This window comes from Heterocephalus glaber, unplaced genomic scaffold, assembly GCF_053883595.1.
Source record: "Heterocephalus glaber isolate CG9 unplaced genomic scaffold, H.glaber_assembly_v1.0 deba00001687, whole genome shotgun sequence".
Lineage (NCBI taxonomy): Eukaryota > Metazoa > Chordata > Mammalia > Rodentia > Bathyergidae > Heterocephalus > Heterocephalus glaber.
The window spans coordinates 18,969,638-18,990,648 of record NW_028258412.1 but is presented as its reverse complement, the minus strand read 5'-3'; the positions used below and the strand labels follow the sequence as shown (position 1 = coordinate 18,990,648).

General features: G+C 55.8%; 1 protein-coding gene across 5 annotated transcripts; it reads left to right on the top strand.

The window, feature by feature from the left end:
- The first annotated feature begins 109 nt into the window (after positions 1-109).
- Plbd2 (phospholipase B domain containing 2) lies at positions 110-20,967 on the top strand. 5 transcript variants are annotated; one of them, XM_013071752.3, is made up of 14 exons: positions 116-451; positions 7,151-7,244; positions 9,015-9,173; positions 10,336-10,436; positions 10,561-10,775; positions 13,547-13,644; positions 14,853-15,026; positions 16,080-16,205; positions 16,453-16,613; positions 17,190-17,285; positions 17,441-17,512; positions 18,049-18,201; positions 18,658-18,820; positions 18,932-20,967. In XM_013071752.3, exons 1-14 carry the CDS (start codon positions 162-164, stop codon positions 19,097-19,099), a joined length of 2,070 nt encoding a protein of 689 aa, XP_012927206.1. In that variant the 5' UTR covers positions 116-161; the 3' UTR covers positions 19,100-20,967. The 5 variants fall into 5 exon arrangements, with proteins under 5 accessions (XP_004843787.1, XP_012927206.1, XP_087054279.1 ...); XM_087198154.1 differs by lacking the exon at positions 116-451 and adding an exon at positions 6,634-6,723; XM_087198153.1 differs by lacking the exon at positions 14,853-15,026 and having other exon boundaries at positions 117-451.
- Positions 20,968-21,011: the final 44 nt, after the last annotated feature.

Below are 21,011 nucleotides of genomic sequence, written 5' to 3'. Positions count from 1 at the left end.
CGATTTTCCTACGAGAGGGAGCCCAGGCCCCTTTAAGATGTGCCCCGCCCCTGAAGGGGCACGAGCCCCGCCCACTCCGGAAGGGCTCCCAAAGCCCCGCCCCCACCCCCGCCCACCCGCACGTCGCGAGGCGGGGGCTGAGGAGCGCGGCGGCCGCGGTCATGGCGGCGCCCACATACGGGTCCCTCGGCAGCCGCCTGGCCCGGGCGCTTACCCGGGCGCTGACGCTGGCCCTGGCGCTGGCCTTGCTGGTCGGACTGTTCCTGAGCGGCCTGTCGGGCGCGATCCCGGCCCCTGGGAGGCGCTGGACGAGCGACGGGCCGGTGCCGCCCGCCTCCCGCTGCCGCTCGGTGCTCCTGGACGCTTCGACGGGCCAGCTGCGCCTGGCGGAGGGTCGCCACCCCGCGGCCGTGGCCTGGGCCAACCTCTCCAACGCCGTGCACCAGACCGGGTAAGGCTGGTTCGGTGGCTGCGCCCCCAGGGCGCCCGGCCCAGCCTCTTCTGCACCCGCGGCTCCCACCCCACGGCCACCCCATCCCTGGGCCTGAGCGTGGGGACTGCGCTGCAGCGGCTGGGTCCCACCTGCTGGCGGTGTCCTGTCCGCTGGTGCCCAGCGGGGCTCCGTGCCGCCCTGTCCTTCTCTGCCCCGGCCCACGGTGAAGTCCTTGCCAGGACCCAGACTGTCACACCGACGCGTCTTTCGCTTAAGTCATCTGCCCATCTGGGCGCCCTCTGCACCATCTGTGGCCCGGACCCTGAAGATGTGCTGGGGATGGCGGCCGGGTGACGCCCCTTAAGGCTGTGCAAGGCTTATTCACATCCCTTCTGTCCTGGTGGTGAGCCCTGGGGGCCCAGAGCCTAGCGTCTGTGGGTCTCTATTCTTTCACCCTTCCTGGGCTTGTAGCAGGTGTGTCCTCCTCCCACTGCTGCCCCAGGATGCTGGCATGCACAGCTTCTGCAGGTGTTGAGGACACGGGATGCTGAGGATACCCCTATTCTGCTGGCTCTTGGAAGGCTGCTGTAGACATGAACTGTGCGGGCTAATCTGGGAGGGGTCCCAGGGAGAGAAGGCCAGAGCGACCTGATGTCTGGGGAGGGACCGAAGCTCTGGCTGACGGCACATGCTTGTAATCTTAGCATTGTGGGAGGTTGAGGCAGGAGGATCACAAGTTCAAGCCCAGCTAGGCAACTTAGTGACTTAGTGAGACCCTGTCTCAAAATTCAAAAAGGGCTGTGGATGTAGTTCAGTGTAGAGGCCCTGGGTTCAAACCCCCAGTACTGAAAAATCAAAAACACAAAAACTCCTGAGCTTGTGACTCTGGGACCTAGTGACCCGTTCCATGCTGACTCACACAGGGTTTTGGCCCTGTCTGAAAAACCCATCTCTGCTGGGTGCCAGCTGGGGAGCTTTGCCCTCTGGAGGCTCTCCAGGCCATGTGGCTGTCAGTCATGGGAACCATGGGAGCGGAGAAACCTTTGACTGTGGCTCAGCTCCACTGCTGTGTGACCTTGGGTGAACTCCTTCACCTCTCTGAGCCTGTCTTCACCTCTGGGTGGGTCTCAAAGGGCCAGGGAAGTTCACTGGGATCCTGGAAAGCACCACTAAAGGAAGGGAGGGAGGGAGGGAGGGAGGAGCAGGTGTCTCTTGTCCCCATTTAACAGTTGGGGAAACTGAGGCCTGAGAGGTAAATCCAGGGCTCATCCTCATTACTCCTTCCCCTCACAGCCTCCTAGCACCTTTGCCGTCTGACCTTGTCCCCCCTCCTCTGGTGCTCATGAGCCCCTTCCCCTAGTTCTCCCATTTGCTGGCCCCTAAGGTACAATACAAGGTGAATGTATTGGGATCCCCCATTTTCCAGGCAGGAAACCGAGGCCCACAGCATTAGCCTCTTGAGGACTCGGTAGGATGAGAGAAGGACATTGGGGGTGCCCAGGCCCCGTCGGCAGGTTCTCTGACCTGGGCTGAGCCAGGCTTTCGAAGGGCAGAGGCCAGGGATGAGACTCCTCCTAGGTTCCCTCCTTCTGCCTGGGGTTCACCAGTGAGGGTCCTGGGGTCAGAATGAAGTCCCTCTTCCCACGACCCTGCCTCCTTCAGCTGTGCTGTGTCTTTGGACCAGTATCCACCGAGCAGCCTGGAAACCATGGGGTTTGGTGCTAGGAGCTCAGGGCCTGCTGCAGCCCCTGCCTTGGCCGTGTCCTGGGGAAGCTGGGGAAGCTGCAACCCAGAGCCCCAGCCTTACTAGTCCTCCTTCCTGTCTGATCCTGCCACCCAGCACCTCATCCACCAGGCTGCCTGGTGTAAACACCACGGCGATGAAAGTGAACACAAGGAACTGGGCATGATGGTGCATGCTTGTAATCCCAGCACTTGGAGCTGAGGCAGGAGGATTGCCGCTAGTTCAAGTCCAGCCTGGACTACGTAGCACGACCTTGTCTCAAAAAACAAACAAAAAGAAAGTGAATACAAGGAAGAGGGAATTGGTAAGTTAGCAAACGAGGAAACAGCCGAAATCTATCAGCCCAGAAAAATGGATCTATAAGGCCCAGCTGTTGCTTTGAAATGTCACAAGAGAGAAATCTAGTGTCAAGAATGGAAGGAGTAAGAACCACACATGGAGGGGTGACCCTCAATGGGGAGGGGGTCAGGCCCATGCCATGCTGCAGCGGAGCTTCACAAGGAGACACTTGTCACCCCTGCCAACCCCATGTCAATTGTCTGACTTTCTCTTTCTCTTTTTTTTCCTCCTAGTCCTGGGGATTGAACCCAGGGCCTTCACACTGAGCTACATTCACAGCCCCTTTTTTATCTTTTATTTTGAAACAGGGTACTCAAAAGTGACTAGTAACCTAGTCACTAGTCCTAAATCACTAAGTTGCCCAGGCTGCTGGCCTTGAATTTGAGATCTTCCTGCCTCAGCCTCCTAGAGTGTTGGGATTATAGGCATGCACCACTGCACTCAGCTTGGTCTGGCTTTTTCATATTTTTTTTGGAGACAAGGTCTCCCTATGTAATTGAGACTGGCCTTGAACTTCTGGAAATCCTCCTGCCTCAGCCTCCTGAGTGCTAGGATTATGAGAGGGGGGGAGAGAGAGAGGGAGAGGGAGAGAGGGAGAGGGAGAGAGGAAGAGATTGATTACAGAAAGAGAAGCAGAGCTGCCAGGTTTTTAACCTTTGTCAAGCAAGTGCATTAAGAACCAAACAAAACTATATTTATTGACCATATTTCTCTCCTAAAGATCAATAATTTGAAAAGCAAACAGGCAGAAAGGACATAATCTCCAAATAAAGAGCAGTCTGTAATAAGGACATTGAGCTGGGGATTTAGCTCAGTGGTGCCGCTGCCTGCCCTCCAAGCTCAAGTTCCCGAGTTCCATTCCCAGTACCAAAAAAAAAAAAAAAGGACCTCGAGTTATGGAAACACTCTGGGTTGTTTTTTTTCTTCTGGTTCTGGGATTGAACCCAGGACCTTCACACTGAGCTACATCCCCAGCCCTTTTTATTTTGAGATAGAATCTCACTAAAGTGCCCAGGCTGAGTTCAGACTTGTGATCCTCCTGCCTCAGCCTCCCAGAGGCCTGGGGTTCCAGGAGTGCCCACCATGCCTGGGTTATAGGTTTTCTTTGGACAGGTGAGTGGGACAGAGTCTCTTCTAGGTTCTCAATCAGGACAGCTGAGAAGGATCCCAGAGACCAATGCTGAGGCCCAGATAGTCCCTCTTACAGTTGGGGAAGCTGCAGCTGGAAGACAGGCAGGGAGGCAGGAGGGAGGTTTGGGTTTAATGTCCCAGGCCTATGTTCAGACCCCTGTGTGGGCATTTAGCATAGTGACCTGGGTGGGGGCGACCGCACCCAGTAGCTCAGCGCTAAACCCATCTCTGCCGAGTTCCTCCCAAAAAACTTACAGCTCGGCAGGTGGTGCCTCTTTGGGGTTCTTTTCTTTTTCTTTTATTTTGAGGCAGGATCTTGCTGTGTAGCCCAGGCTGACCTCAAACTCCTGGTGATCCTCCTGCCTCAGCCTCTCCAGTGCTGGGATTACAGGTGTGCACCACCATTTCTGTTTCTGAGGACTCAGGCAAAGTTCATGAAACCCGTGTAGGCTGAATCATGCTGCTCCGTAGAGTAAGGCCAGAAAGGGGAATGGGTGATGACTACATCCTTGCACTCCTTATGCATGGCTCTGTGTCTGGGGGGGCAGGGACATGGATGGCAGGAATTATCACTTTCAGTTACGCTTTTCCTTTCTTCCTAGCTTAGAGGAAGCCACACTAAATTTCTTTTCATAGCTTTTTTTTTTTTTTTTTTTTAGTACTGGGGATAGGCAGTTGGTGGAACCACTGAGCTAAATCCCAGGCCCTTTTAATTGCTTTTTGAGACAAGAGTTTGGTAAGTTGCACAGGCTGGCCTTATATTCGAAATCCTCCTGCCTCAGCCTCCCCAAGGGCTGGGATCATAGGCCTTCACTACCACACCTGTCCCTCCTTGAAATTTAAAATCTTCATTTCCTTGCTTATTTTTCCTCTAGTTACTGATGATTATATGAGTCATTGTCCTGAAGTTCATGGTTCATATTTTTATTTGAGAAGAACTATGTTTCTCAAAAAACCCCTCACATAACACATTCTGTTACAGGGAAGTAACTCCCAGCCTGTTGGAGGTGCTGGGTTCCTGTTCCAGGACACTGAAGAACAAGTAGAGTCTAGGACAAAGGAAGCGAGGAGGGTTCCCAGACAAGTGGCTTGTGCTGAGGCTCTTGGTGGGGCTTTTAGTCAAATCATAGTGCAGGTTACCTTGGGTCAAGCTATAGTCAACCTGCAGGATTCTAAGTATGCTTAGCTAATACTGACTTGGTAGAAAAACAGGGCAGTAGGGTGCATAGCATGGGGAAGGGGTAGAGAGGAGGGGCAATGTTTTGGTCATCTGTCACTTTGTTTCTATGTGCTACTACATTGTTTCTATGTATGGTATGTTGTTTCCATGTGCTCACCACATTGTTTCTATGTGCTAGGGCACATTGTATCTATGTTACATGATTTCTTTGTTTTGCCACATTGTTTCTATGTGTCTATTTTTGTCATGTTGGTTGTATATTTGTTACATTGTTTCTAAGCATTTGTTACATTGCTCCTGTGTGTGTTACCCTTCTCAGGCTTATTGGACCAGCAGCTTGAGCTGCCTTCATCCTGCAGGCCTAGCCATCCTGCCTCCATCCTGTGGCCTAGTTTCCAGCAACCCAGCCCTGGACCTCAGGCGGGATTGGCCTCAGCTCTGTTCTGACTCAGTATTGAGTCCTTTTCTAACCACCAACCAGTCTCCAATTTCGCTGACACATTTGTGTTTTAGAATCTTAGTTCTGCTTCTTACTGTGTCACCCCAGGCATATGAGTCCATCTCTCTGAGCCTTCGTCCCCACATCTGGAAAGTGAGGAGAATAAAGCCCATGTCATGAGGTCTTGGAAAGAACAACGTAAAGAGAAAAGTGGACATGGAGTGCATCGAGCACATGCCCAGGGTTGTTGTCCACCATCGGGGCTCCAGCAGCAAGTTTGCTTTGGAACATTCAGAGCACAGGCTTCCTTCTTTCATATTCCCTCCCCTTTCTACCTGGCAAACTCCTAATTAAACTTCAAAATCCAGAGCAGCTTTACCACTTCTGGGAAGCCTTCTTAGGTTGACCCTGGCAGCCATAGCTTCTCATTCTGGGCCTGAAGGCCATGAATCCTCATGTCCCCTCTGTCTGGCTCCCAGGAGTGCTCAGAAAAGGCTCTCTTGCCAAAGGATGGGTGTGGGTCCTTTGAATCTTCTCTCCAATGTCCTCCACAGGAGCTGTCCTTGCCCTGGAGCTGTCTGGTGACTCTTTAGCCCACTTCCCCAGCACAGTCCTGCCTGAGCTTGATGCTCTGTTCCAAAGCCTGCAAGATTTGAGTCTTTCTTTTGCCATGTTTTCTTAATAGAAATTGCCTTTTAAAAATGTTTTTAGCCAGATGTGGTGGTGCACAGCTGTAATGCCAGCACTCTGGGAGGCTGAAGCAGGAGGATTGCAAATTTGAATCCTACCTGGGCTACTTAGTGATTTAGGGAGACCCTGTCTCAAATTTAAAAGGGCTGGGGATGTACCTCAGTGTGAAGGCCCTGGGTTCCTCCCTAGTACTGCAAAAACAAACAAACAAACAAGCAAACAGGTTTCTCCTAGTTGTGAATTTGCAACTGTCACCTTCATGGAGATGAAAAAGAATCACAGGACTCTTTCTGTTGCTGTTTGGTTTTTTCTTTTGAGGCAGGGCCTTCCTCTGTAGCCCAGGCTGGTCTAAAACTTGCAGTGATCCTCCTGTCTCAGCCAGAAGTTATTTTATTTTAGTTTTTGGTACCGGGGACAGAACTCAGGACCCTGCACTTTCGAGGCAGGTGGCGGAACCACTGAGCTACATCCCCAGCCCTAGCAGTTATTTTAAATGAGGGAGTAGGGACTGGGTTGCAGCCTGGTGGTAGAGTGCTTGCCTGGTGTACCTGAGGCTCTGGGTTCAGAGCGTGCGTGCACACACACACACACACACACACACACAGATACACACAAAGTAAGGAAAAACAAAACAGGAGTTTGTTCTTTGCAGAGTCAGCCCCTGTGCTGTGACAGCTGCAGGCCTGCACACTGGCATTACCAGGGCACTGCTGAGAAAGCCATGCACCATGATGCGCACCTGTAATCTCAGCTGCTGGAGGGCTGAGGTACAAGAATCCCAAGTTTGAGTCCATCTGGGTAACGGGGTGAGACCCTGTCTCAAAATACAAAGGGGAGGGCCGGGGATGTAGCTCAGTGGTTCCACCTCCTGCCTCACAGCGCAAGGCCCCGAGTTTGATCCCCAGCACAAAAAAACAAAACAAAACAAAACAAAAATACAAAAGGCTGAGAATATAATGTAGTTCAGTGGTGTAGTATCCTTGCATTCAATTCCCTAGTACCACAAAAAGTAAAATCAAATCAAATCACATGTACCCTCTGACCCAGCAGTTCCTCTTTCAGGGCCTTAGCCCGCCAAGTGCATGAGGACAGGTGACAAACAGGCAGGAAGTGTGGAGCAGTGGCAATAGCTATGTGTCTGCTGAAGGCAGCTTCGTGCGGGCCTGCACTGACCATGTCCTTTCTGTCCCCCAGGTGGGCCTTCCTGGAGCTGGGCACCAGTGCTGACTACAATGACAGCCTGCAGGCCTATGCAGCTGGCGTGGTGGAGGCCTCCGTGTCAGAGGAGGTGAGCCCACAATGGGGCAATTAGGGTCCAGCTGGTCCCACCCCTGCAAACAGTTCCCTGGGAGGGTTGTTTTATTTCACTTTGCTTTTTGAGACAAGGTTTCATTTCGAGTAGTTTAGACTGGGCTCAAATTTGCAAGCCTCCTGGCTCAGCCTCCTGAGTGCTGAGATCACAGGTGTGTGCCGCCACACCTGGCTCATGGTTCATTTGATTTTAACTGAATGTGCCTGAATCTCAAAACAACATTTTGCTCTGCTTTGCTTGATTTTGACCTGTACAAAAATGATCCTGATACTTGTCAAAGTTGGACACTACCTGGCGTAAGCAGGGCTGTGGGTGACGACCATCTCCTGTGTGGTAGGTTGGGTTGCAGACTGGAAAATAAGTGGGTGTGAAAGCGTTGAGTGTGGTCTGTGTGGACCTGAGGACCAGCGGCCCCTCTCCTGCAGTACGTGTCCCAGAGGTGATGGAGGGACAGGATGAAGTGTTTGAAGCAGCCCCAAAGTACCATGGGACCTGGGTGGGGCTCAGATGCAGGGGATCCTGGTAGGGTATCAAGGGTGAATGTGCAATGGGGTGGGGAGAGGGGGAGGGCAGTCTCCAGTGAGACCCCTTCCTACCCCACACACGGTGTCCTGGCAGCTGGGCACCGGGTCAGACAGCCCCGGGGCCCTTGTGTCTGGGCAGCTGTTGGACACGGAGCTCTGGCTGCTCAGCTGCATCCCCTAAGCCCAGCCTGATGGAGGACAGGGCTGCCTGGAGGAGGGGGTCTTAGTGGAGCCTTGAGGACAAGCAAGATTCAGATGCGTCCCAGTGAGGTGTTGACTGGCCACTGTCACAGCTCTCTTGCTGACACATGTGGCCCAGGAACATTTCAGTGGGGTAGGGTGTGGCTGGAAGTCACCCCAACCTTTGCCTGGTGAGCTCAGTCCTTTTAGAATCACAAGTGTGCAGCTTGGCATGGGTTCAAATCTTAGCCCTTTGATTCATTACCTGAACGATCTTGGGTGAAATAGTTGCCCATGCCTCAGTTTCCTCAGTTGTCAAATGGGTGTGTTAATCCGCTTCATGTCACTATAATAAAACACTTGAGAGAATTAACTTATAAGAAGCAAGGTTTACTTAGCCTGCAGTTCAAAGGTTGTCACTTTGGGCTGCATGGCAGTGGTGAGGGTGCATGGCTGGGCTGGCCTCCCTCCTGGTGTGGGATCAGCTCTCTGTCACCTCAGGTGATGTGCAGGACAGGCTACAAGGTCTTCCTCCTCCCTGAAGACCAGCCCGGGCTTGGCCTCCTGAGGCCTTGTGGGAACCGGCGTCTGACCCTGCTGGGTCAGCAGGGAGTCCTGCCATCTGCTCCCCTGCTGTGGCCTTGCTGCTCAAAGCAGAATGGGGAGCTGCTCAGAAACCCTAGGGACTCGGCGTGATGACACAGGCCTGTAATCCCAGCTCCTGGGAGGCTGAGGCAGGGGGATCACAAGGTTGAGGCTGCTGTGGTCTACACAGTGAGATCCTATCCCAAAAAGCAAAAACAAAATAAAAAACCAGAAAACACATTAATTGTCCAACTGGCGAAACACAGGTAGATTGGTCCCCGGGACCAGGGCAGGAGATGCAGGGTGGCATAGCTACAGCTGCTGGAGGAGGAGACCTCGGTGGGGTTGGGCTCTGGCAGGGCTGGGGACTTGGCAGGTGGCGGCTGACAGGGCGGGGACAGCAGGAGCCTCGCCTGGTGCCCCGATCCGTGCCTGAGCCGGGCCCCTTCTCCCGCAGCTCATCTACATGCACTGGATGAACACCATGGTGAACTACTGTGGCCCCTTCGAGTACGAGGTCGGCTACTGCGAGAGGCTCAAGAGCTTCCTGGAGGCCAACCTGGAGTGGATGCAGCAGGAGGTGGAGCTGCACGGGGACTCCGCCTACTGGCACCAGGTGGCCCCGCCCCACCTACCCGTGGGGAGGGGCGGCTCGCTGCGTGTCCATTCCATCGTTAGCCCCGCCCCTGCCCGACCTGCCTTTCACCCGCCTGTCCCGCTGTCTGTCCACCTGACTGACTCCCGCTGTCCCCCCTCGCCGGCCTCTCCAGCCCTCTCCTCGTTCCTGTCAAGGGCTAGAAACACACTTACTCTTTAGGAGACTGAGTGGTGGGGTGAGTGTAGTGGATGCAGGAGTTCGACTAAAACACCTGGAAAGTTCTGTCCCGGAGTTGTGTTTGCCTTTCCTTGGGTGAGCTGCTCATTGGCCTCAGCTAAGAGTCTGGGTCAGGTACTTCACTCTTAGACTATGGGCTTGGTCATGAGTGAATAAGTGAGTTAATTTATGGAGTCCTGTGTGTTACCCAGGACAGTTTGTCACTGTAAAGTGTGCTGGGTGCCTGGTTGCGCACCCACCTACCTCAGGTGTGCTCGTGCCATTTCCCTTGCTCGGGACAGTTCCCACCGTCCATGTCCCTGCTCGTACCCTACCTAGAACAGCTCTTCCAGCTCCCCATCCATGTTCCCACTTACCCATCCCTTCATCTTCCCCTCTGTCCATCTGTCCGCCCACACATCTATTTAGCACACACCCGTACACCCACCTGACCACCCTTCCATCCATCCACTTACCTAGCTGTCCATCCATCCGTCCCTTGATCTTTCCATCCATCCACTCACTCTTCCACCCATCCGTCCGTCTCGCATGTGCTTACTGTGTCTGGTGTGTGCCCAGCAGAGGCCGATGCACTGTGGAGGACGTGGTGACAGTATTCGTGGTTACAGGGTGTTGAGACAAAACAGTGAGGACAAGGAGAAGTCAGCTGCGTGAGCCAGGCACCCAAGGCAGCAGTGCAGCACCTGACCTCAGGCAGGCAGCTGTGGCTGTGGGCCTGGGGGCCTGTGAGGCGGCTTTTGAGCTGGGCTCTTCAGTGGGGTGACAGGGTTGACAGCAGGCCGGCCCCACAGTCATTCATTGAAAGCAGGAAGGTGCTTGGCACGTAGGACTCAAGGTTGGCTGGAGCCCCGAGGGGCATTGGGTCTGCCCCGCTCTGGCCTGACACCTGGGCCAGGCCCCTGCATTCAGGGACAGGGTGACCCTCCTTCTGCCCCTCGCCTAGGTGCGGCTGACCCTCCTGCAGCTGAAGGGCCTGGAGGACAGCTACGAAGGCCGCTTGGCCTTCCCCACTGGGAGGTTCTCCATCAAGCCTCTGGGGTTCCTGTAAGTGCCACCCGCCCGCCCGCTCAGGGCCCTGCCTCCTGGCATGTGCCCGGCCGCAGGCCCGCCAAGCCTGTAAAACTGGTGGCAGCAGGCCTGGTGATGCTGCTGTGTCTGGCCTCCCCAGGCTGCTGCAGATCTCGGGTGACCTGATGGATCTAGAGCTGGCCCTGAACAAGACCAAGACCAGGGCGACCCTGGGCTCTGGCTCCTGCTCTGCCCTCATCAAGCTGCTGCCTGGCCAGCGGGACCTGCTGGTGGCCCACAACACGTGGAACGCCTACCAGTACATGCTGCGTGTCCTGAAGAAGTACCAGCTGCACTTCCGGGAAGGCCCCCAAGGTGGGTGGGTGCAGTGCACCTGTGTGTGAGAAGATCCCATCCCCACTCGACACATGGCGTCGCTTGAGAGCCATTCCAGCAGCTCATCACTGGGGGGTGCCAGGGATTGAACCCCGGACCTGGTGCCTTCTGGGTAACTGCTCTGCCACTGAGCTCTACCCCTGGAGTATGTACTGTTCTATTTGAGACATGGTCTCCCTCCTGGCTTTGAAACTGGAATCCTCCTGTCTCAGCCTCCCAAGTATCTGAGATCACACTATATACCACTGTGCCTGGCTCATCTTGTTTTTACCATGTGTGTTTCCTTTCCATTTTTATTTTATTTATTTTATTTTATTTTATTTTATTTTGGTACCGGGGATCGAACTCAGGTCCTTGCGCTTGCACAACAGGTGGTGAAACCACTGAGCTAAATCCCTGGCCCTCTATTTTTATTTTACATGTTATATCAGTTACCCATTGCTCCGTAGCCAGGCACCCCATGATTTAAAACAACTGCCATCTAGTTCTTGCACCTGTGTCTGGGGTCAGCTGGTGATTTGCTTTTCTGAGCCAGATGTGGCTGAGTAGGGCTGGGCTCACCGATGCCCCTGTTGTCCCCTGGGCTGAGCTGGCTGATCAGGACAGCCTCATTCCTGTGCTGTGTCTGGGCCTGAGGATCAGCAGGTGAGCCCAGGCTGGCTCATGTGACATCCGGTAGGGAGGGGAAGGGTATTGAGGCCTGGATGAGGCCTGCCGCCTCTGACACCCAGAGTAAGGCAAGTGGCCAGCCCAGACTCTGGCGAAGCGTGGACCCCACTACTCAGGGCCAGGTGCTTCTAAGTCACATCGCAGATGCCGCACACACCAGCACAGGAAGGGTGGTGGCTATTTTGCAAACAGCCATCTTCATAAGGGACACATGGATGATCCCTTCCTGTCCACCATGATGAGGAGCGGCCTAGGCCAGGTCCCCATACTGGTCACCCCTGGGCCTTGGCCCCAGGCCCCAGTGCCAACCACAGAGGCACTGCTGCCAAACATGGGCAGTGTCTCTTTCTTGGCCAAACTTTATTTATTTATCTTTGAAATTTTGAGACAGGGTCTCTCTAGGCAATTCTGGCTGGCCTCGAACTCACTATGTAGCCCAGGCTGGCCTTGAACATGTGATGATCCTCCTGCCTCAGCCTCCCGAGTGCTGGGATTACAGGCGTCCACCAGCACACCCGACTTGGCCAAACTGTAAGACTTGGTGGTGCTGGAGGTGGCAGGATGGTGGGGAAGGGCCCACCCTTATTTCTTGCTCATGGGAGGACACGTTGGCAGTGCCACTTTTAAGAGGAACCTGGCTGGCATCGGGTAAAGTTCATAATGGCTTGCTCCCATGACCCGTGGCTCTGACTCGGCTGGACTAGAGAAACATCTCAGTTTCTGCCCGGGGAGAGGACAGGAGGTCATCATGATAAGGTGGCATGGAGACAGCCCCGGGGCCGTGAATTTACACCCTAGCCATCTTCTAGGAAAGTGGCGCCCTCTGCACATGCAGCTTGGCTCACGCACTCGGGCAACGCGCTACGTGACAGCCGGGGACCCAGGCGTCCTTCCCCATCCCGTGTGCAGCTTCGGCTCCTGCCTGCTCACTGGGTGTCCTGTGTGTTTGTGTGATGCCTGTAGTGTGTCCTGGGTGTTGAATAGGTCATCAGCCCTCCCTCTTCCATTCTGTTTATAAACATGTTGCATGTTTATAATCCCAGCTGTCTGGGAGGCTGAGGCAGGAGGATCACAAGTTCCAGCCCAGACTGGGCAACTTGGAAACTTATCGAGACCCTGTCTCAAAATTAAAAGTAAGTAAATAAGGGGTAGGGATGTAGCTCAGTGTGAAGGCCCAGGGTTTGATCCCCAGTAGCACACACAAAAAAACCTCTCTCTGATTTTCCGTTGTTGTAACTTGCCTTCATTATGTGAGTAATGCTTGAATGCGTCCTCCTCACTGCCCCCTAAACTGCTATGGCCAGCTTGCTTTGGCTCTGTCTGGATTTTCTGGATGTATTTTATGTATGTATCTTCTCCTCCTCCCTTGGGCACTAAGGATTAAAGGTCCTTTGCACTGAACTACATCCTCAGCCCTTTTTTATCTTTTTATTTTGTGACAGGGTCTTGCCAAGTCACAAAGGCTTGAATTTGCAATCCTCCTGCCTCAGCCTCCCCAAATGCTGGGATTACTGGATGTATGATCACGCTATATACATGTGTCTTTTTTTTTTTTTTTGGTACTGGGGATCGAACTCGGGACCTTGCACTTGCGCGGCAGGCGCCAGAACCACTGAGCTAAATCCCCAGCCCATACATGTGTCTTTTAACAAATGGCTCCTACGTTTAAGAAAAGTCCTAGGTTTGCAGATATATTGGGTAGATACTCAGAGTTCCCACATCCCTACCCTGCTTCTTTGCCCTGTTATTTTAACATCTTGCAGGCAGGTTTGTTACAAGAGAGGAACCAGAGTCATTACATTATTAACTGAAGACCATTTTTCACACTGGGGCTCACTCCATGTTGCACAGTTCTATGTCTTTGTTTTATGTTACTTTATTTTGCAGTGCTGGGGTTGGAACCCAGGGCCCGCCCATGCTAGGCCAGGGCTCTACCCTGAGCCACACCCCAAGGGCCCCTCCACATTTCCTGCTAATGAGAGGGAGCCAGTGTGGGCCTCTCCCACCTCAAGCCCCAAGTCCCGCTGGGCAGGGTGCAGGGGTCCCCAGCCTCCCTGACTGTGCCCATGCTGTCCCCACAGAGGACCATGCCCTGGCTCCGGGCAACAAGCTGGTCTTCTCGTCCTACCCAGGCACCATCTTCTCTGCTGACGACTTCTACATCCTGGGCAGCGGGCTGGTGAGTCCCCGCCTGGGCTCTGGGAGGTGTGGCAGGGAGGTTACTCGGCCTTCGGGGGGCGGGGGCGGGGGCCTGTAGGAGCTGGGGATGCAGCAAGAATAAGGTGGTGCGGCCCCACCCTCCGGGTTTGCAAGATGCAGATTCCCAGGCCCCTGCCGGGCCCCAACCCCCCATCCGGCCCAGGCTTCTGTGCCCTGACCACTGGCCTCAGGGACCTCAGGGACCTCAGGGACCTCAGCAAACATCCTTGACTGCGGGGACCTCATTTTGTTTTTCTTTTTCTCTTTTCTTTTGGAGACAGTCTCACTGTGTAGTCCAGGCTGGCTTTGAATTCACTAGGCAGCAGCCCTCCTGCCTCAGCCTCCTCCCAAGTGCTGGGCTTACAGCCTGCACCACCGCTTGAGGCTGTTTGTTTTGCTGTGCTGAGGATGAGCTGTCCCCCACCCCTGCCCCTGCCCACCCATGACCTTGTTCCTGCTTCCCCAAACCCTCCCACTTGGTGGTGCTGCCGCAGAGCAGCGATTTACCCTGCGTCGTTCTGTTTTCCCTGGCTGCTGTCCAGAGTCTCTTGGAGACCTGTTTCTGGCACCCTCCCCATAGAGGCTGGCCCCTGCCATTGCCAGGGCGACGCTGCTGGGAGACAGAGCCGGGCTTTATACAGCGCCCTTGGCGCACAGGATGCGGGCAGGAGGGGACAGGAGGGGGCTCTTATACTCTCAGTCACTTTTGTCTAAGTGTGGGAAGAGGTCTGAGAGGGCCAGGCCTGGGCAGGGGCCCTTGTCACAGCCAAGGGAGGGGCGATAGGACTGGCTCCATCCAGTCCCTGGAGGGGTCAGGCCAACGCTTCCTTCCAGCCGGGTTTTTCATGTTTTTGTGCCACTGTCAGCCTGCTCCCAGAATTAGGATTGTTTTTTCAGTGCTGGGGGTTGAACCCAGGGCCCTCACAGTCAGCTCCACCCCAGCCCTTTGTAGATGTTTGAATTTTGAGACAGGATCTTGCTAAGTCACTAAGGTGAAATTTGCCCCTGTCTCCCAGAGTGCACAGGGCTCACAGGTGTGCACTGTGTCAGGCCAGACTTAGACCTCTAAATTCATAAGGCAAAATCTACAGCATTGTAAAGGGTATAGCTACACTGAGGTGGGATTATCCAGACGCCACATAAGGAGAGAACGTAACACCATCTCTGTGCTGCTTCGATACTAAACAGAAGACAACAAGGCCCTGCAGCAGATGTGGGCACCTCGGTGTAGAAGCAGCAGCAGCTGGCGCAGCGTTTAGAGTGTGCAGCCTGTGCCGCCGGGACGCCGTGATGGGTGTAGGTCTCAGGCATTGGCGCAGCCTGGCTGTGAGCAGCGGAAGGAGGCTGGAGCTTCATTTCACGGTGAAGTTAGTGAGGGTGGATGTGATGCTTTCTGTCCAGGTGCACGGAGCCCCCGTGTCTCACCAGGTTCGGGCTGCCCTGGCCTGAAGGGCACACTGTCTGACCCCTGCCGAGGTTCTTGATGCTGAAAGGAGCTGGGTGAGGGACAAGGAGGGGACGAGAGGCAGGAGTGGACGTTGCCAGTAGATGTGCTTGCCTTGAAAATGCCCTCTTTTCTATATAAAAAAAAATCACAGAAATCACACTGTGAGCCAGGTGTGACGGTGCACACCTGCGATCCTTGCACTCAGGAGGCTGAGGCAGGAGGATCACTGCTAGTTTGAGGGCAGCTTGGGCTACATAGCAAGAAAACCAAAACAAACAAACAAAAAACTCACACTGTGAATACTGCTGTCTTTTAGCTGTTTTCAGCTTTTGGGTTTTCCTCTGTTTTGTGGCACTGGGGACTGAACCCAGGGTGTCCTCAAGGAGCTCTATCCCCAGCCCTTGTTTGTTATTTTATTTTTTTTTGTACCGGGGATCGAACTTGGGACCTTGTGCTTGCGAGGCAGGTGGTGGAACCACTGAGCTAAATCCCCGGCCCTTGTTTATTTTTTATAACCTGTGTGATCAGGCCAGTGGTCCTCAGTGGGGTGCTTGGCATCTTCCTGGGGACATGATGGCTCGCCTGGAGACCGGGGAGCCATAGTGCAGGGTGAATTCACACTCAGAGCCCCTCCACCACCTTACTCCACCCGGAGAAGATCAAGGTCAGCAGAACCCTCCTGGCTGTTGACAAGAGTTTGTGAAGAACCAGAGGAGGCCTTGTTTAGAAAACGTGCAGAAGACAGACAGAGACCCAGGAGAAAATGGAAGAGTGCATGGGGAGCTGAGGACAGCAGTGTCTGGAGCCAGCAGATTTGGGGACAGGCCTGGCCCCACCCTGCATCCAGGTCCCTTGGCCACAGAGCACTGCGTCGCAGGCCCCAGCTCTCCCTTTGAAGCGCAGGGCAAGGTGGGAATGGTGGGCGGGTGCTGTCTCTGGGAGAGTTGACCAACTTGGGGTGTCCCCAGGAGCAGCATGCTGGGTTCCCTCAGGGCCTGCTCCCCAGGGAGAAGCTGGGTGCACACCTGTGCATGCCTCCAATGCCCACCAAGGAGCTGGAGGAGCAGGTGCCTAAGCCAGGAGCAGGATGTGAGGTGGGTTTTTTCCTTGAGACAGGGTCTCACTCTATAGCCTAGGCTGGCCCTGAACTCACTGTGTAGCCCAGGCTGGCCTCAAACTCACGGTGAGCCTCCTGCCTCAGCCTCCCAAGTGCTGGGATCGCAGGCTTGTGTCACCAGGTCCAGGGTAGGATGTGAGCTTTTAAGACCTTGAAGCACCCACCTCGAGAGCCACTTGGGGGCAGCATGACTGGGAGGTGCAGCCCGGGCCTTGCCCCCACAGGTCACCTTGGAGACCACCATTGGCAACAGGAACCCGGCCCTGTGGAAGTACGTGGAGCCCCAGGGCTGCGTGCTTGAGTGGGTACGAAACACTGTGGCCAACCGCCTGGCCGTGGATGGGGCCAGCTGGGCAGACATCTTCAAGAGGTTCAACAGCGGCACGTGAGTGGCTCCCGGCCCTGCGGCCTCCCCTGTACACTGAGGCCCCAGGGGACCCGATGGCACCAGCACCACATGCCCCATGCCCTCTGCAGAGCCCTTCCCTCCTCACTGGACAGGTGGGAGTCCTAGAGCCCTTCCTTTCTCTGTGCATGGGAAACTGAGGCTCAGGGAGGAATGGTTTGCCCTATCCCATGCAGGCCCCTCAGTGCAGAGGGGCCCCTGAAAGAGGGCTGGATGGGCATGTGGGACTTAAGGCTCTGGGGACAGCAGGAGGGGGGACATGGAGGAGGTTGTGGGTGTGTGGTGGGCCTGGGACAGACACAATAGAGCTGATCATCAGGCAGTGAAATTGAGCTTTGTTCTGAGCAGCACTAGGGAGCCATAGAATGTTCTAGGACAGGCAAATAGCATGAAATAAGAGGGGTGTGTGGATACCTGGTCAAGTTGCTGTGTCAGAGTGAGGGCTGCCGGGCCAGACACACAAGCTGTCACTTTGGGTGACTCCTGGCTGTGTGGGGCACTGAGGGTGGGAGGCTGGGTCCAGGCACTGTTCAGTCTGCCGCCTTGGACATGCAGGTATAACAACCAGTGGATGATCGTGGACTATAAGGCGTTTATCCCGGGCAGGCCCAGCCCGGGCAGCAGGGTGCTCACCATCCTGGAGCAGATCCCGTGAGTCCCTGGGAGCAGGGACGGGTGGAGCGGCAACAGGAAGGATGCTGGGAAGGGGAGCTGGGAGGGGCTGGGTGCAGGATGGGATCTGCCCGGCACTGGGAGCCATGGGGGCCCCTTCTGTCCTGACTGCGTGCCCATCTCTCCCGTGTCAGGGGCATGGTGGTGGCGGCTGACAAGACCTCGGAGCTCTACGAGAAGACCTACTGGGCCAGCTACAACATCCCGTATGTGCCCTTCTACCCACCCCATGTGGCCCCGCGGACCGTGCTTCCGGCTTGAGCAAGGCAGGAACCCTGCCACGGAGCCACACCCCAGCCCAGGCCACGAGGGAAGTCCTGACCCTTAGGCCAGCCTTGCGACCCCAAAGTCCTGGCCCCCAGTGGACGGTGGCGTGGGAGGGCCCAGCCCCCCGGTCTCCGCCAGGCCTGCCCTGGCCCAGCGCTCACAGACTTCACCTGAGCTGTGTCCTGGGTCCCTACAGCCCCACGAGGGAAGCCCCAGCCCATGTTCCCTTTCATGGATGGCAGAACAGCCCCAAGAGAGGGTCCGCTCTCCCACAGGGCCACAGCTGGGAGCTGGCAAAGCCAGGATTTGAACCTATCTCTGTTGGACCCCAGATCCCAAGCTCAGCTATCCCCCAAGTCTCCCCCACCACAAAAGAAAGACAGCATTACCACCCCATCCTTGTGGCTGTTAGTGACGATGTTCTTGACCACAGCCATGGCGAGGTGTCTCGGGGGTGACTACCCTGTTCCTGCAGGTCCTTTGAGTCTGTGTTCAACGCCAGTGGGCTGCAGGCCCTGGTGGCCCAGTATGGGGACTGGTTTTCCTACAGCAAGAGCCCCCGGGCCCAGATCTTCCTGCGGAACCAGTCCCTGGTGCGTGACGTGGACTCCATGGTGCGGCTGATGAGGTGGGAGCCACGCTCGGCTCGGAGCCCTTCTGGGACAGCGCTGCTGCCTGCTTCCAGGACAGCTGGCTCAGCCCTCGCCCCCAGCCCAGGGCTCGGCAGTGCGGTTGCCATACGTCACCCTCTGGTTACAGGGAGGATGCTGGGTACCCTGGGGCACCACCCTGTGAGGCCAGGTGCCTGGCACGGGAGAAGCAGGTGTCGGAGCTGCTGGGCCCTGTCCTCGGGAGCACTGTCTCATGGCAGGACCCGGGCTGGTGTAGATGCGGAGCAAGGGCCACAAGTCCCGGGCAGTGCTAGCGAGAGACAAATGGGGGCCCTCACCTGGCGCGGGTCTGGGCCGTGGGCTTCTCTGGGGGAGGGTGCTGATCCAAGAGCTGAGGGCTCCACGAGGGTGCCGTGAAGGCCAAGGTCAAGGCCTCGGAGCTGCCACCATGAGGGGCCCCTTCCCGTCTCCAGGTACAACGACTACCTCCACGACCCCCTGTCACAGTGCGAAGCCTGTGACCCGCAGCCCAACGGGGAAAATGCCATTTCTGCCCGCTCTGACCTCAACCCGGCCAACGGCTCCTACCCCTTCCCTGCCCTGCGCCAGCGCTCACACGGAGGCATCGATGTGAAGGTGCCGCCCCCACCCGGAGCAGGGGCCACTGGGGGTCAGGGCAGAAGTGGGGCTCTGAAGCCAGGCTGGGGCGGGAGTTACTTGTTCAGCCACCGCTCTCCTGCCCACCAGGTGACCAGCATGTCGCTGGCCAAGGCGCTGAGCCTGCTGGCCGTCAGTGGCCCCACGTGGGACCAGGTGCCCCCGTTCCAGTGGAGCACCTCGCCCTTCCGGGACATGCTGCACATGGGCCACCCCGACCTCTGGAAGTTCCCGCCTGTCCAGGTCTTGTGGGACTGAGGCGCCATTATGGCCACCGCTGCCTTTGCCCTGTAGAGCTCTGTGCCTGCCGCTCCGCTCCGGGGCTGGGTGTCTGGGGCCCTCTCCCAGTGTGGGCGGGCAGGATGAGCTCAGCATCAGCCCTGAAGTATGCGGGCGGGTGCTGCCCTGTCCCCTGCTGTGCCGTGGTGCCTCTCCTCCTCCGTCCCCAGGGCATGGCGCGGGGCCTTCAGCTGGCCTGGCTTCACCCCTCCTGGCCTGTGCTCTGCTGCCCTCAGGACAGAAGCTGGAAAACAAACCGAAACCAAAGTGTCTGGCTGCTCATGGCTGGAGGGTCCCGAGGTCCCGAGAGCCCCTCTCCCCGCAGGACTGGCGGGAGTGTCGCCCCGTTCCTGCCTCAGTCCCCACCCTGCCTGGCCTCTGGGCAGGGCCCGGGGCCCCGCTCTAGGAGCCCATTTGCAGGCTGTGCCCCACTAAACATGACAGGTTGTGGCCCCGAGTGCACTTCTTGGGGAGGTGGGGAGGCCGAGGGGTGCCACTTTCCTCTCAGGTGTGGGCTCTCGCTGCCGCCATGTGTCCTCCTGTCTGTCCTGCCACCTCTCTGCCTGTCTGCACTCCCACTCACCCAGTGCTCACCCAGTGTCCACCTGTGTACTCACCCACCCACCTGTTTACCCGTCTGTCTATATGTTCCACCCATCCATCGTCCACTTGCTTTCTACTCATCCATCTGTCCATCCATACCCATCTGTCTGTCCTCTCATCCATACCTGCGTCTGCCTGTCCATCCACCCCCATCTGTCCCAGGTGCTTATTGAGCACCTACTATGTCCTTGGTCCTATTCTAGGGCCCTGCTAGCCACCAAGACCTTCCTCTGCCCCACTGCGGGCAGAGCCCAGCAGATCCCCCCCACCTGGCCTTGGGGACAAGAGTCCCATGCTCTGTGATCAGAGGGCAGAAAGCATGCAGCCCTGGAGCCAGACCTAGCTTCCCAGCAGTCTCCACCTCTTTGTAGCCTTAGACGCAACCTCTCCGAGCCTCAGTCGCCTCATCTGTAAGATGGGGTGCGGATGTCACACGCCCCTCACAGGGCCTCGGCACCAATCTTCACGCAGTAGCAGATCCGCATCCTCACTGCACCTGAGCACCTCCTGCCTCAGGCGAGGTGCAAAGTCCCTGCTGTGGGGAAGGGACCCTGGAGAGCTGGTGCACATGGTCAGGACACGCGGGTGTGTGAGATGCCGAGTGCTCTGGAGAAAATGAAGCAAGTTAGAAGCTAGGATTTGTTATTTCCCCTCACTGCCTTTGTGAGGTGTGCTGGAGAACTTCTATGAAGTTTTCATTTCCTCCCCCTCTCCCCACCCTTTCTGAGACAAGGTCTCACTATAGTCCAGGCTGGCCTCAAACTCATGGGGATCCTCCTGCCTCAGCCTCCCGAGTGCTGGGATCACAGGTATTCGCCACCATGCCCAGGAGTGTAGTGAAAGTTTAAATGAAAAAAAAGCAATAGAATAAAAGACACTGCCACTAATCCCCCTTGGTTAGAACACACTTAGCTGATAGTTCTTGCTGCTTTCTAAAGCAGATCTGAAACTCCTCAGTTGGGAGCTCTCTTAGCTGTGTTCTTGCGGCTGCCTCGTGCCCTGAATCAACTCTCATTTACGGTTCACGGTCATTTTGGTTTAGGGAAGAGCCAGATCCCAATGAGTAAGGCGGAGGAGGACACACTGCAGTGTCTCTATTTGACAGAAATTCCCATAAACGTTTGATCAGTGGAGGGTGACCAAAAATACGGTGAATGTACTTAAATAAAAAGCATGTATTACAATAAAAGGCACATTGCCATGATTGCCCTGAAAATACACCTGCTCGCTTTTAACACACTTAACATCCTTCTTGGCAATATGTCTTTTACTGAAGTTTAAAAAAAAA